Here is a 12,956-nt window from a genome sequence, read left to right as displayed (position 1 = left end):
CGGGGCCTGCTAGGGAGAAGCCATTACTCTGCTGGAGCCAATTTTTCCCCCTTGGAACTCACAGCGCAGCCAGAGCTGAAGCTGCCCGCAGGCTGGGCCTTAGTGTCCTGAATGGGGAGGGGCTGGACTCACGGGGGTCCCTGGAATTGAGATCCGACACCCTGGGGGTCCAGAGAACCTGAGGGAATGGGAAAGTGCAGCCTGGACTCTTATCAAGCTGATGGGGTGTTCCTGGGACCCACGTTGGCCACATTCCTGTCCAAAGCTGTGATTGTCCTAAGAGCATCAGTTGGTGGTCTGAGGGGCAGAGCACTGACCCCTTCTGGTCCTCCCCATTCCCATCCTGCCCAGCCAGCTCTCCTCTCTGGGCAGTCTCCCAGGCAGAGCCTGTGCCTGGCTGCTTGTTTTTCACTTCTCCCTGCACCTTAATTAGGAGTTTCCAAGCAGGGAGGGCCTCCAGGGGAGCCCGAGGCCACAGAGCGCCTTAAAGGGCCAGCTGTGCTCACATAGAGAGCAGAGAGGAAGATGGTGCCAGAGGGCTTCGTGGGCAAACGGTCCTGGGGGACGATTGCTCTATGGGGCAGACCTTGCTGAAAGCCAGTCCTGCAGGTACTCTGCTCTTCCAAATGTCAAGGCTGTCTCACTGGCTACCCTGCCTTCTCTTTGAGATTCCAGAAGCTTATGCCACTGATCAGGAGAGAGGCTTCCTAGGCCTGAGGGGCAGCCTAGGCAGGGCAAACGTTGGCCAGAATCCCGAAGTAAACGTTTAGGCAGTCGAGTCCTTAGACTTCCCCACTCTCCCAGGAAAGCACCTTCAGGCTGGGGGCCTTCCCCTGGTAGCAGTTTATCACAGGTGAACCTTCCACACTGTCGGTTCTAAAGGTGTAAGGGCAACCCAGCGCTCCGGAAACCGGCACCAAGACTCAACTTGGAACTGGCTCGGTGGGTGCTGAGTTCTGTCCTGTCCGAGCAATGAGGTCCTCCGAGGCAGGGAATGCGGCCCCACCCATAGGCATCCAGGTCTTATCAGGAGGGGAGAGAGTGAGGGGAGCTGAAGGAGGACCCTGTGGTGTCTCCATTTACAAGACCCCGCCCGCAGAACTGGGGTAGGGAGTCGGCAAATAGGAGGGCACTTGTCGGGGAGAACCAGGTTCAAGCTGCCCGGACGGGGAGGAGGGGACAGGGTCGCTGGGAGAACGCAACCGCTGTGGCCGGGGACCACTAGGGGCTCCCGAGAATCTCGACCTTCCCGGCTCACCTGGGGGCCCACTCTAGCCCCACCCCTATCTTTCTCCTTCACGGTCCCCGCCCCGCAAATCCCCGCCCCTCGCTGGCCGATCGGCGATCGATCGCACTGTCTGCGCTCTCCTCGTTCTTCTAGCGCTGTCTTTTTGGTCCCAACGTGGGCAGCTGGTGATGGCGGCGCTGGTGGCGGCCGAGGCCGCCGAGGCCACCGAGTCCGGCAGCCGAAACGGCCCGGGCAGAGGTGGGTGCTATAAGGCTGCGGCCTCCGGACCTCGCATCTCGGGGTAGGGCCCCCAAGTCAGGGACAGGACCCTTTAATGGCGGAGGCGCGTTTCTCCTCCAGACCCGGAAGGCCTTGCCGTCGCTCGCTCTGGGCGGCTGTCGCTGGAGCCCAGGACGACAGGTCTTTCTTTTGCAGCCTTAGGGCACGATCGGGAGCAGCCCCTCCTAGGAGCTTGTAGTCCTCAAGCCGGAAACGCTACCCCCCCTGCCTTGGCGGGCAGACAGACGCCTGAAGACTCACGGATAAGACGCACCCGACGGGGAGGGAAGGAGCCAGGCGCGTTGCCCCGGGCATTCCACAAGTGTGCCTTCGGGGAATGCTTCAGGAAAGATGCACAAGGTGTCATTCACCTGGCACTCACTGAGCGCCCGCGGAATGCCAGGCCTGTGCTAGGTGCAGGGACTGGACTGCAGCCCTGCCCTCAGGGATCTCACAGTCTACTGAGGAATGCTGACGTTAACAGGTTACTGCCAAATGATAAAAGGAGGAAGCGCCTACTGGCCCTTGGGACAAATCGAGCCGCTACGACTAGCAGCTCCCACACCCCAACCACCACAAGGGACTTGGGCCTCTGCCAGAGGAGCTTCTGAGAGGGGCGGGCCCAGAGACGCAGGCATGTGTTTCATGGCCTTTAAAACATCTGAACAAGTACCGTAGCAGTGGTAACATTCAAATCTGGACTTAGGGTCCCAAACCTGCCATTCTAGTTCTCCACTGCACCATCACCACCACCACCCATGCATCAGCCCTCCTTCCCCGCCCCCCCCCCCCCCCCCCACACACACACAGGCTGAAGTGTCAGGTCTGGCAGGATCCCTGGCAGAAAATAGTACAGGCTCAATAAATATTCGCTGACTAAATTCATTTCTCTCCTTGTCACATTCCCAAACTGTCTGGTGCCTAAAGGGAGACCAGGGTTGGGCTAAACTGAACTGTGGGGAGTAAGATGCAGATGAAGGGCTGCAGCCTTCCTAAAGGGCTACAATGTTTCTTCTCCTTTAATCAAGGGTTTGTAATTATTTGTGTACCTGCATCTGCCGCCACTAGACTACTAGCCCCTAACGGGCAAGGTCACTTTTCTGTCCTTACCTGTTTGCCCACAGTCCTGACTAGAGTGTATGTATTCTTTCCATCCTTCCTGGGGTGGGAAGTGGGGTAGAATGACGAAACTGGGGAATTTGTTAAGTCAGTTAAATGTATGGTGTTTATTTCCCTTTTGAATGAGGAGAGGGAAGAGTGCAGGAATTAACCAGCGTAGACATAGTCAGTGGGACTCAAGTAAGGAAAGCAGTCTTTTAAATGAGTACTTACAACAGTTTGCTTATAGATCTCATATCTAGGATCTCAGAACTTCAAGGTGTTCTCAGGGGCTGGGGGGAGAGGGACATTTTCCCAGACAGGTTGGGCTGGCTGGACTCTTGGCGTTTTCTCAGGATTGTTCTCTATCAAGGAGCGGTTGTGTGGACTTTTTTTTCATTTGCCTCTCAGTTGAGTCCCCTGGTGTCAGCTTACTCTCCTGAGGTAAGAGCTGAGCCACACACTCAAGTCCTTGATTCCCAATAATCTCATAACGTGGAAATTAATTATACAGATTTCCTCCTAGCTTAATGGGTTGTCCTTCCAGCTTCAGGATGAACTCAGTGGGGAAGAAGGCTGGGCCAATTCCCTTGGCATCTAGGATCGGGGCCTTAAACTTGGGTGGTGTTAATAGCTCACTCAGGTCTGGCTGTGGTTTAGGCCAGGCACCAAACAACTCAGGCCTTGCATTCATCCTAGGTCGAGCCCCTCGGGGCCGCTTGGCCAATCAGATACCCCCTGAGATCCTGAACAATCCCCAGCTGCAGGCAGCCATTCAAGTCCTGCCTTCCAACTATAACTTTGAGATTCCCAAGACCATCTGGAGGATCCAACAGGCCCAGGCCAAGAAGGGTGAGCCCGTAAGCTTTGAGCGGGGGTGGGGGAGGAGAGGTTGCCCAGCCGAGCCAGGGGCAGTGTCCCCATCCCAGTCTCTTCCCAGCCCTCTGCTCATGTCTCTGCTCTGTCTTGCAGTGGCCTTGCAAATGCCTGAAGGCCTCCTCCTCTTCGCCTGTACCATTGTGGATATCTTGGAAAGGTGAGCCTTGGGCCACTGATGAAGCTGAACCAAGACCTTCCCCACGTCCATTGCAGCTCTGCCTGTTGACATCATGTTCTCCTTCTGGACCTCTGCCTTACCGTGTTCCTTCCCACAGCCATACACACACCAAGGAAAAACCCCAGACTAAACTCCTAGCCTGCTGCAATCCCTGCTTGTCTCTATACATCTCCCCTTCCCTAAAAGAAATTGGGAGGGAGAAAGGAGTCAACTCCAGTATCTTCAAAGGTGGGCCCACAGCAGGTGGTGGAGCCTGAGGAAGAAGCTGAGAGTCCTCAGAGTTGACCCTGCAGTGGGCTGGGTGGTCAGCGTGGGGGTCTGGCTTGGGGGAAACTTTTCCTCTGGCCATTTGGAGGAGTGAGGCAAGAGGGGCTTGGCAGAGGGAGAAGCGCATAGGAGATGGTATTCAGTTTCTCTACCTCCCTCATCTAAGTTTCTTCAATACGATGAGCCATCCTTGGGAGGGGGGTGAGTGCTCAGCCATCTGTAACCAGCACAGGAACAGGGAGGGCGAAAGAAGAAAGGGGAGGTCACCTCGTGATGGGAACCTCCCACTTCCCTGCTGCCGCCCCACCCCCACCCAGCAGCCACAGACTCACTTCCCTGCTCCCACCCTCTTGCCCCTTGGGGATGCTCTCTGGGGCTCGGGCCAATTTGCATACATTTTAATCTATAAAAAATTAAGTGCTCTGGCTGACTCAGACGCCTGGGCTGCATTCTAAGGAGCTGAATTATCTGCTTCTGTGCACAGCCTGATTTGGGGAGGTGGGGGAGCTGCCTGGCAGCAGCTCAGCTTTTCGCACCACACCCCCAGGAGAGGAATGGGGAGACCCCCTGACACTGAGCCAGACTCCATGCCCCAGGGATGGGTCTCAGGGAAGAGCTAATCCTCTGGCCCCGTTCCTGTGGTGAGTTCAGGGAGAGTGGGGTCTTCCCCAGCCACCCCATCCCCCAGTGATTCAGGCCTGGCAGCAGATCCCATGGCAGTGTGCTGGCCAGAGCCCACTCTTCCTGACACATGAGGTGTGTGGGTGGCGCCATGTGCTGCGGAGGAGCTGTCCACGGGTCCCCCCATCCCGGGCACAGAGGGCCCTGACTAAAGGTGGGGAGGTAGCAGGGGGTCTGGGCGACGGGGAGGCTATGTGTATCCACACACGCGTGCCCATACACGTCACGGTGCCAGGGTGTGGGAATGGGTGTCCTCGCCCCTGTGTGCATGTTCATCGTTCTGGGTGGGAGGAGTTGGGGCGGCAGAGGTCTGTGTTTGACCCCCTGTATGCCAGGCTGAGGGTTGGGGGTCCCTCTTGCAGTCTGAGCCTGGGCAGAGGAATAAAGATGCTACAGAGTCCGTCCTCATACAGCTACGGTTCCAGGAGCTGCTGCCAGGCCTGGGGGAGGTAGCAGCTGGGCCCCTCCTACTCTGTTGGCAGAAGTGGCAGCTGCCAACCCAAGGGATTGGGAGAGGTAGGGAGAGTGGAGCTGGGCCCTGAGATACCTCCACAGTTAGGTTCTCTGCTACCTCCTTGTGTCACTGTCCCGTTGTTCCCCACCCCGACAGGTTCACGGAGGCCGAAGTGATGGTGATGGGTGATGTGACCTACGGGGCTTGCTGTGTGGATGACTTTACCGCAAGGGCCCTGGGAGCTGACTTCCTGGTGCACTATGGCCACAGCTGCCTGGGTACGGCAGACCAGGACACCCAGACCCTGGCAGGGAGGTGGGACTGCACGCTCTTCTCCATCACAGTGCCTGTCCTGCTTGTATGCACAGTTTCTGGGATGGCCTTGGCCTTCCTGCACTGCAGGGGGATCTTTCCTTTGGATTTGGTTGCCTTGGAAACCATGCTGCTGTCCCAGATGCGGGTGTTTGAAAGGCTGTTGGTGGTAGAGCAGGCTGGGCCCCCAGCCGAATGACAGAGATGGAGCTTCTAAAAGACCTGTGACAACACCGTCCCCACCTCCCCCAACCCCTCCCTCTAACCCTCAGGCTAAAGCCACTGGTCCTGGCTACTCAGAAACCTTGGCCTGGGCCAGGCCCTCTGCCCCTCCTGCCTTCCAGAACAGTCTCCTGAACTCTTCCCTCCTCCCAGTTCCCATGGACACCTCGGCCCAAGACTTCCGGGTGCTGTATGTGTTTGTGGACATCCGGATAGACACTACCCACCTACTGGACTCTATCCGCCTCACCTTTCCCCCAGCCAGTGCCCTTGCGCTGGTCAGCACCATTCAGTTTGTGTCAACTTTGCAGGTAAGTGGGCAGACAGTGGCCAGCCTCCAGGCTCTTCCTGGATCCCCACGGCAGGCGCTCCAGGCTGGTGCTATGGCCCTGCCTCTCCTTCCCCATCCACTTGCTTCCCTTCCCTCATTATCCCTACAGGCAGCTGCCCAAGCGCTGAAAGCTGAGTATCGTGTGAGTGTCCCACAGTGCAAGCCCCTGTCCCCTGGGGAGATCCTGGGCTGCACGTCCCCCCGTCTACCCAAGGAGGTGGAGGCTGTTGTGTAAGTGAAAAATGGGGTGCCAGTCATAGAGACACAAGAAACGTACCCTAGGAGGGAGCTCAGGTTCATCATCCAGGAAAGGAAACTGAGTCTAAAGCTCCTTAGCCATTCATTCAAGGTCACCTTGCAAGATGGGGGACCAAATAGGGTTTCAGGTTTCCTGTCTCCCTCTCCAGCGCTCTGTCCAACATCCAGAAGGCTGTGCCCAGGGTGGAGCGGGACTCAGGGCCTGATGGGGGATGAGGGTGGGCTAGAAGTGGTGGGAATATAATTGGAGAAGATGGATGGGCACGCCCAGGCTGCAGCCCCATTAATTTAGCACCCGGACAGCTAACAAGCAGGAGCAGCATGTCTCCTGCTGCCTAATTATTTTAGGTAATGGAAATGCTTAATGTTGTGTGAACGCAGCCAGCCCCAGAGCCAACAGCTCCCCCGGCTAAGACTGGGGAGGGGAGCCCCATTCCCAGCTAATGGCAGGGAAGGAGGGAGGGGCACTCCCCCGACTCAGCCCCACCTGCACCCACACAGGACATCCCTGCCCCTAGCAGGCCCACATCAGGGCCTTCCCCAGCCCAGACCTGGTAGCCCTGCTCCCTGAGGGGCATTCCCCCTGTGCCTGTCCCTACAGAACTCTGAGCTCATAGATGCCTGCCCCTGGGGGCGTCATGGTGTGTGTTGGAAGGAGGGACACTCTGAGTGTTGGCCATTCATCAAAATTTGGTATGATCTCCAAGACAGAAGGAGCTGCCGTGCAGATTGTCTTCCAATCTCTGGCCTCTCCATGGTCTGGGAAGGTACTGTTAGGGACAGCATCTCCTAGGCATGCTTGGTACAGCCTGATGGGTAAGCCTAGAATCAAGTCCCAGATATACTGCTTAATAGCTGTGTGACTTTGGGCAAGTTTCTTAACATCCCTGAACCTCACTTGTATCTTTTGTGAAATGGGGATACTATAGGTAGCAGCTTGGAGGATTACCTGATAGGACTGAGTGAAGTCATACATGTCAGGTGTTTAGCCCAGGCCTGGTACACGGAAGGCACAAGCCCAGTAAACAGTGGCTGTTATTACAACTCAGTAACTGGACCCAAGAGCTAGTTTGGGCAGAGAGTAGCCAGTATATACCCTGAAAGCTCATTTATGGCATAGATGACACCCTGAACACTACTTCCCACATCTATATTGAGCTAGGTGAGGGAGAATCTGTCCCTCCACCTCCAAGTTAGGATCTAGATCTAGAGCCTTACCATGGTCTTGGCTGACCCTTTACTCTTCCCCCAGAAGGTCGGGGTGGGTAGAGGTGCAGTTCTTAGATTCTGCACTACATAGCTAGAGGGGCCTTAATGGTCATCCAATTCAAACTTATTTTACATGTGAAAAAACCAGGACGGGGGTCTTCCCTGGTGGCGCAGTGGTTAAGAATCCGCCTGCCAACGCAGGGGACACGGGTTCCATCCCTGGTCCAGGAAGATCCCACATGGGGCGGAGCAACTAAGCCCGTGCGCCGCAACTACTGAAGCCCACGTGCCTAGAGCCCGCGAGCCACAAGAGGAGCCATCTCAATGAGAAGCCCGTGCACCACAACAAAGAGTAGACCCCATTCACTGCAACTAGAGAAAGCCGGCACGCAGCAACGAAGACCCAATACAGCCAAAACAAAAACAAAAAACAGGGCGGGTGGGGTGGGGTGAGGGGGGCGGTGTGTGTGAAATGATGCTGTGTCCCAGTTCACATACACAGTCAGCTGCATAGCTAAGAACTCAGTCCTCTGGACCTCCGAGCCAGTGCCTGCTTCTTCTGGCACCCCACCCCACACTTACTGTCCCCTTTCTCCCCCCTGCAGATATCTTGGAGATGGCCGCTTCCATCTGGAGTCTGTCATGATTGCCAACCCCAATGTCCCCGCTTACCGGTATGGACTGAGCTGGCTGACCAGCTGGGAAGGGGGTGGGGTTCCCTGCCACTGAAACCCTCAATCAGCCCAAACTTCCTCATCCCTTGGCCACTTAACAGCCCCTGGCCCTAAGGATCTGAGTCACTTGGGTTCTGAATCTCGGTATCAGGGGAAGGGTTGCTGCTGCACAGCACCTACCCATCCCCTGGAATCACACCTGGATCCTAGACCCCTCTCCCACTCTTGCCTGCTCGAGTTGTGGAACTGATCTTCCCAAAGACAATCTCTGCTCTTGCCTCTGTTCTTACTTGCCTGTATGGAGACCGAGGGTTCAGGAGACCAAGGGGCCGAGTCGGGGAGCTGTGTATATAGCACAAATCCTGTAAGTGGCTGTCACTGTGACCATGACAGCTTCTTTTCCAGATACGACCCGTACAGCAAAGTCCTCTCCAGAGAGCAGTATGACTGCCAGCGCATGCAGGCCAACCGCCAAGAAGCCATAGCCACTGCCCGCTCAGCTAAATCCTGGGGTCTCATCCTGGGCACTTTGGGCCGCCAGGGCAGTCCCAGGATTCTGGAGGTCAGAGGGCTCGGGATGGCCTCTGGAAAAGAGGACTAACTGGGAACCGAGCTGGGAAAATCAGTAGCCTAAGGGATTTAGCTTTGGCTGCTTGATCGTGGGGACCCCAGCTCTGCCTCCCTCTCCCAACAGCACCTGGAATCTCGGCTCCGAGCCTTGGGACTTCCCTTCGTGAGGCTGCTGCTCTCTGAGATCTTCCCCAGCAAGCTTAGCCTTCTTCCTGAGGTGGATGTGTACGTCTGCCCACCTTTCCTGTCTAGCTATGACTGGCTAAAAAAGCTTAGAATCTGGGTCCTGCCCAGCACCTAATGAAGGCTGGAGTCGGTGCTTCCATGATCATGAAATTTTAGTGTTTACAGAGCACTCGTCCAGCAGGGACTACCTTTGGCTGTGGGTCTTCCCTACTTTGTCTGGCTTGGGAGCTCACAGGCAACGGCAGCATCATAGTCATTCTGCATGAGATAAGTTGGAGGGGTGGTTGGCACCTGCACTGTGCCAGGCACTACATTTGATTCTGGAGATATTATTGCAAATGAGCTGCCCAGGCCCTCCCTTCAGAAAGCTCATAGTCAGTGGAGGAAACAGGAGAAAACAAGCAACACCATAGTGTTATTTTTTTTTTTTTTTAATAAATTAATTTATTTTTGGCTGTGTTGGTTGGGTCTTCGTTGCTAGGCGTGGGCTTTTTCTAGTCGCGGCGAGCGGGGGCTACTCTTCGTTGCAGTGCGGTGGCTTCTCGTGGAGCACAGGCTCTAGGCACGCAGGCTTCAGTAGTTGTGGCTCGCGGGCGCTAGAGTGCAAGCTTAGTAATTGTGGCGCACAGGCTTAGCCGCTCCGCAGCATGTGGGATCTTCCTGGACCAGGGCTCGAACCCGTGTCCCCTGCATTGGCAGGCGGATTCTTAACCACTGCGCCACCAGGGAAGTTCCCGTAGTGTTATTCTAAACAGCAGTAGGTGACAGTCTTTAGAATAGTAAGCATGCATTGGCTGTGTTGGGGACACAGCCATGTTCTTCAGCATGCTGCCCAGGAACAGGGCCCCCCCCCCCCGCCGCTTGGATCTGACGTGACTTCCCCTCCCAGGTGGGTGCAGGTGGCATGTCCACGCCTCTCCATTGACTGGGGCACAGCCTTCCCCAAGCCGCTGCTCACACCCTATGAGGTAACACCACGTTTTGAAAATCCCTGGGAGGGAGTGGGCTTTGCTCCTAGTTCTGTGGGTGGGTTACAGCTGAGCCACTTTCTAGCTGTGTGGCCTTGGAAGTCCCTTCACCTCTCTGAACCTCACATTTCCTCTCTGTGCTATAGGGATATAGTAGGACCTTCGTAGGCCGTCGTGAGGGCAGAATTAAATAATCCTGCGTAGAAAAATGTTGGCAGATGTTACTGTCCGGTGTTTCTCCTCTAGGCGGCAGTGGCCCTGAGAGATATTTCCTGGCAGCAGCCCTACCCTATGGACTTCTACGCTGGCAGCTCCTTGGGGCCGTGGACGGTGAACCACGGGCGGGATCGGCTGCTCCAGCACCCGGGCCGGCCGGCGCTGGCGAAGGTAGGAAGGAACCTCAAGGAGGGCGGAGAGGCTTGGGCGCGGCCACACATTGGCCGCCTCCTTGGTGACGCGAGCCGAGCCCGCCGCCCTGCGGCCGCTACGGGAAATGCGTGTCAGCGGGGTGGGGAACGTCGCGGAAGCGAGACCGTGACCAAAGTCGGCCACCTCAGGTTCAGGAGAGGCCCGCGCGCCCCTTTCCAGCCGTGGCTTGCGAGGCTTGCAGCTGCAGAGACGAGGAGGTCGCGCCGCTCGCTCCCTGAAACGCTCCTTGGTCCCAGGTATCAGCCCCAGCTCTGGCCGGGCCGCACCCTCTCTCCGTTGTCATGGCAACGTTCTCCTTGGTCCCAGGTATCAGCCCCAGCTCTGGCCGGCACCCTCTCTCCGTTGTCATGGCAACGTTCTCTCTCTCCTCTCTCTCTCTCTCTCTCTCTCTCTCTCTCTCTCTCTCGCCCGCCTCCAGGGTGGTGCCGGCATTGGGTCACGCCCCCTTATGTTTAACTTCCGCTCGGGGAAAGACCACGTCCGGTCCCTCTGGCGCTTGCCTAGAATTATGGCTGCGTCTCCGCCTCTGCGCGTCTTGTGTTTGGCCGGTTTTCGGCAGAGCGAGCGGGGCTTCCGCGAGAAGACTGGAGCGCTGCGGAAGGCGCTGCGGGGTCGCGCAGAGCTCGTGTGCCTCAGCGGCCCGCACCCGGTCGCGGACGCACCGGGCCCTGAGGGCGCCGGGCCAGACCCCGGTGAGATGAGCCCTGCCCGGAAATGCGCTCAGAGTCTTCTCTGTCTTGCCTCGTCCCCGTAACGCCTGCCTGCACACAGCCACCCTGTCCCTCCCCTCATTCCTGCCACCCTCCCACCTCACTCTGCCTATGCCCTCCATCCCTCCCACCCCAGCCCCTCGCTCAAATTCCAGCCTGGCCCTCCCAGACTTCCACCTTGTCTCTTCTCCTGGTCAGTCTGTTCCCCGCCTCATTTTCCCCAGACTTTCTTCTCTCCTCAGCCTCCTCTCTTTCCCTCACTCCCTTTCTCATTTCTCTCCCCATGGATTTCCCCTTGTCCTAACTCTGAACTCTCCCCCTCATCGCTGTAGGGCCCTGCCCTCCGGAGGAGCAACCTCGAGGCTGGTGGTTTTCCAAACGGGAGGCAGACGTTTTCTCGGCACTGGAAGAGCCCACGGTGTGCAGAGGTCTGGAGGAAGCCCTGGGAACGGTGGCACAGGCACTGAGCAAGCTTGGGCCTTTCGATGGGATCCTTGGTTTCAGCCAGGGGGCCGCGCTAGCAGCCCTTGTGTGTGCCCTTGGCCAAGCCGGCGATCCCCGCTTCCCATTGCCCCGGTTTATCATCCTGGTATCTGGTTTCTGTCCCCGGGGCCTTGGCCTCAAGGAAGACATCCTGCAGGGCCCCTTGTCAGTGCCTTCCCTCCATGTTTTTGGGGACACCGACCGCGTCATTCCCTCTCAGGAGAGTATGCAACTGTGTAGCCGATTCGCTGGAGCCATCGCCCTCACCCACTCTGGTGGCCACTTCATTCCGGCAGCCGCACCCCAGCGCCAGGCCTACCTCCAGTTCTTGGACCAGTTTGCAGAGTGAAAGATCAACAAATGCCTTTGCCTCTGCATTCCCTCTCCACCCCCCACCCCCTAATGGAGACACATGACCTTGATGCAGCCTCTACAATCCCTGTCCTCCCCTTCTTTCCCCTACTGTGATCTCAAGAGACAAATATCAATACTTAAGACTCAAATTATATAAGCCCAGCTCTGCACTCAAGAAAAAGAGGATTAGGTGGCCTAATGGACTTTGACCATGGCATCTGATACTCAATATGAAAAAGGTCAGTGGAGCCCTGGGTGAGTGGACGGTAACACAAAAAGCAGAGACGGGCAGCACCGTGACTGCCACACAATAAAGTGGTGATTTGGATTTTCAGCATCTTTTCCCTGGTATACACAGCAAAACTCATTAAAAAAAAAAAAAAAAAAAAAAAGTGGATTCCTGGCCATCCATACAGCCTCCAGGGCAGCACCAAGCAGGGAGGTGTTTCCAGTTGTGAACCCCCAGGACAAACTCATGCATATGTGCACATAGACACTTACACATTACTGGTGGAAGGCTTAAGTCCCAACCTGAAAGAAAGGAGGCCTCCCTGAAGCAGGGAAGAATTTACATCTGAGAAGTTTGGGGAAGAGATCAATTGGCAGGGCTCTGCCTGGGCCATACTGAGTTTTGGCTTCCTGCATCCTGATCCCTAAGAGTTGTGTGTTGGCCTGTCAAAACCTGGCTTCATATGTTCTCTGCTTTCTCCACCATAACAGTCTTACCCCTCCGAACTATGAGCTTGAAGGGTGGGATGGTGCTAGACCTTGATGGAAGCCAAAGACAGCACAGAAGTAACCTTCTTCCAAACTTGACCCTACTTGCAGCATTTGAGATTGATGCTACTCTGTAGAGATTGCAGCCAAGGCCTAAACAGCCCATCTGGTTTGAAAGTGCTGTTTTTCCTAGACACTCTAAAGACTGCTCACTTCAGCCATTTCCCCCACTTCCAGGGCCTTCGTCCCCAGCCTGCCCTGCCTCTGCAGACTCACCAGCTTGTTCCTTTTCTGGAAGATCGCAACAGGCCCTATCTGGCCCTCAAGCATGGCTGCCCCAAGTAGCTTAGTAATTGAGCAGGAATTGAGATTAGGAGATTGTAGCACAAATACTCTAGCCCATCCTGAGACAAGACAAGTAGTCTGAAATTACCGGAAATTCTGAGTTCTTCACAATGGACAGCAGCTG

General features: G+C 56.3%; 2 protein-coding genes across 2 annotated transcripts; both read left to right on the top strand.

The window, feature by feature from the left end:
* Window positions 1-1,369: 1,369 nt before the first annotated feature.
* Window positions 1,370-11,402, top strand: DPH1 (diphthamide biosynthesis 1). The gene is made up of 13 exons (XM_032615698.1): window positions 1,370-1,486; window positions 3,305-3,457; window positions 3,578-3,641; window positions 5,221-5,342; window positions 5,752-5,909; window positions 6,039-6,160; window positions 8,002-8,070; window positions 8,476-8,632; window positions 8,765-8,865; window positions 9,716-9,794; window positions 10,041-10,181; window positions 10,352-10,459; window positions 11,266-11,402. Exons 1-12 carry the CDS (start codon window positions 1,417-1,419, stop codon window positions 10,439-10,441), a joined length of 1,326 nt encoding a protein of 441 aa, XP_032471589.1. The 5' UTR covers window positions 1,370-1,416; the 3' UTR covers window positions 10,442-10,459; window positions 11,266-11,402.
* On the top strand, window positions 10,639-12,107 carry OVCA2 (OVCA2 serine hydrolase domain containing). The gene is made up of 2 exons (XM_032615699.1): window positions 10,639-10,915; window positions 11,266-12,107. The coding sequence occupies exons 1-2, from the start codon at window positions 10,672-10,674 to the stop codon at window positions 11,763-11,765; spliced, it is 744 nt and encodes a 247-aa protein (XP_032471590.1). The 5' UTR covers window positions 10,639-10,671; the 3' UTR covers window positions 11,766-12,107.
* Window positions 12,108-12,956: the final 849 nt, after the last annotated feature.

This window comes from Phocoena sinus, chromosome 20 (assembly GCF_008692025.1).
Source record: "Phocoena sinus isolate mPhoSin1 chromosome 20, mPhoSin1.pri, whole genome shotgun sequence".
Taxonomy (NCBI): Eukaryota; Metazoa; Chordata; class Mammalia; order Artiodactyla; family Phocoenidae; genus Phocoena; species Phocoena sinus.
The sequence above is the reverse complement of the archived record's forward strand: the minus strand, read 5'-3'. Positions and strand labels throughout refer to the sequence as shown.

What these genes read in the sequence shown, in the direction of transcription:
- OVCA2 (XM_032615699.1), top strand. Translation starts at nt 10,672, where the DNA reads ATGTTTAACTTCCGCTCGGGGAAAGACCACGTCCGGTCCCTCTGGCGC. An exon ending in GGGCGCCGGGCCAGACCCCG is followed by an intron (nt 10,916 to 11,265) that starts GTGAGATGAGCC and finishes TCATCGCTGTAG; the next exon opens with GGCCCTGCCCTCCGGAGGAG.
- DPH1 (XM_032615698.1), top strand. Translation starts at nt 1,417, where the DNA reads ATGGCGGCGCTGGTGGCGGCCGAGGCCGCCGAGGCCACCGAGTCCGGC. An exon ending in ACAGGCCCAGGCCAAGAAGG is followed by an intron (nt 3,458 to 3,577) that starts GTGAGCCCGTAA and finishes TCTGTCTTGCAG; the next exon opens with TGGCCTTGCAAATGCCTGAA. An exon ending in AAGGAGGTGGAGGCTGTTGT is followed by an intron (nt 6,161 to 8,001) that starts GTAAGTGAAAAA and finishes TCCCCCCTGCAG; the next exon opens with ATATCTTGGAGATGGCCGCT.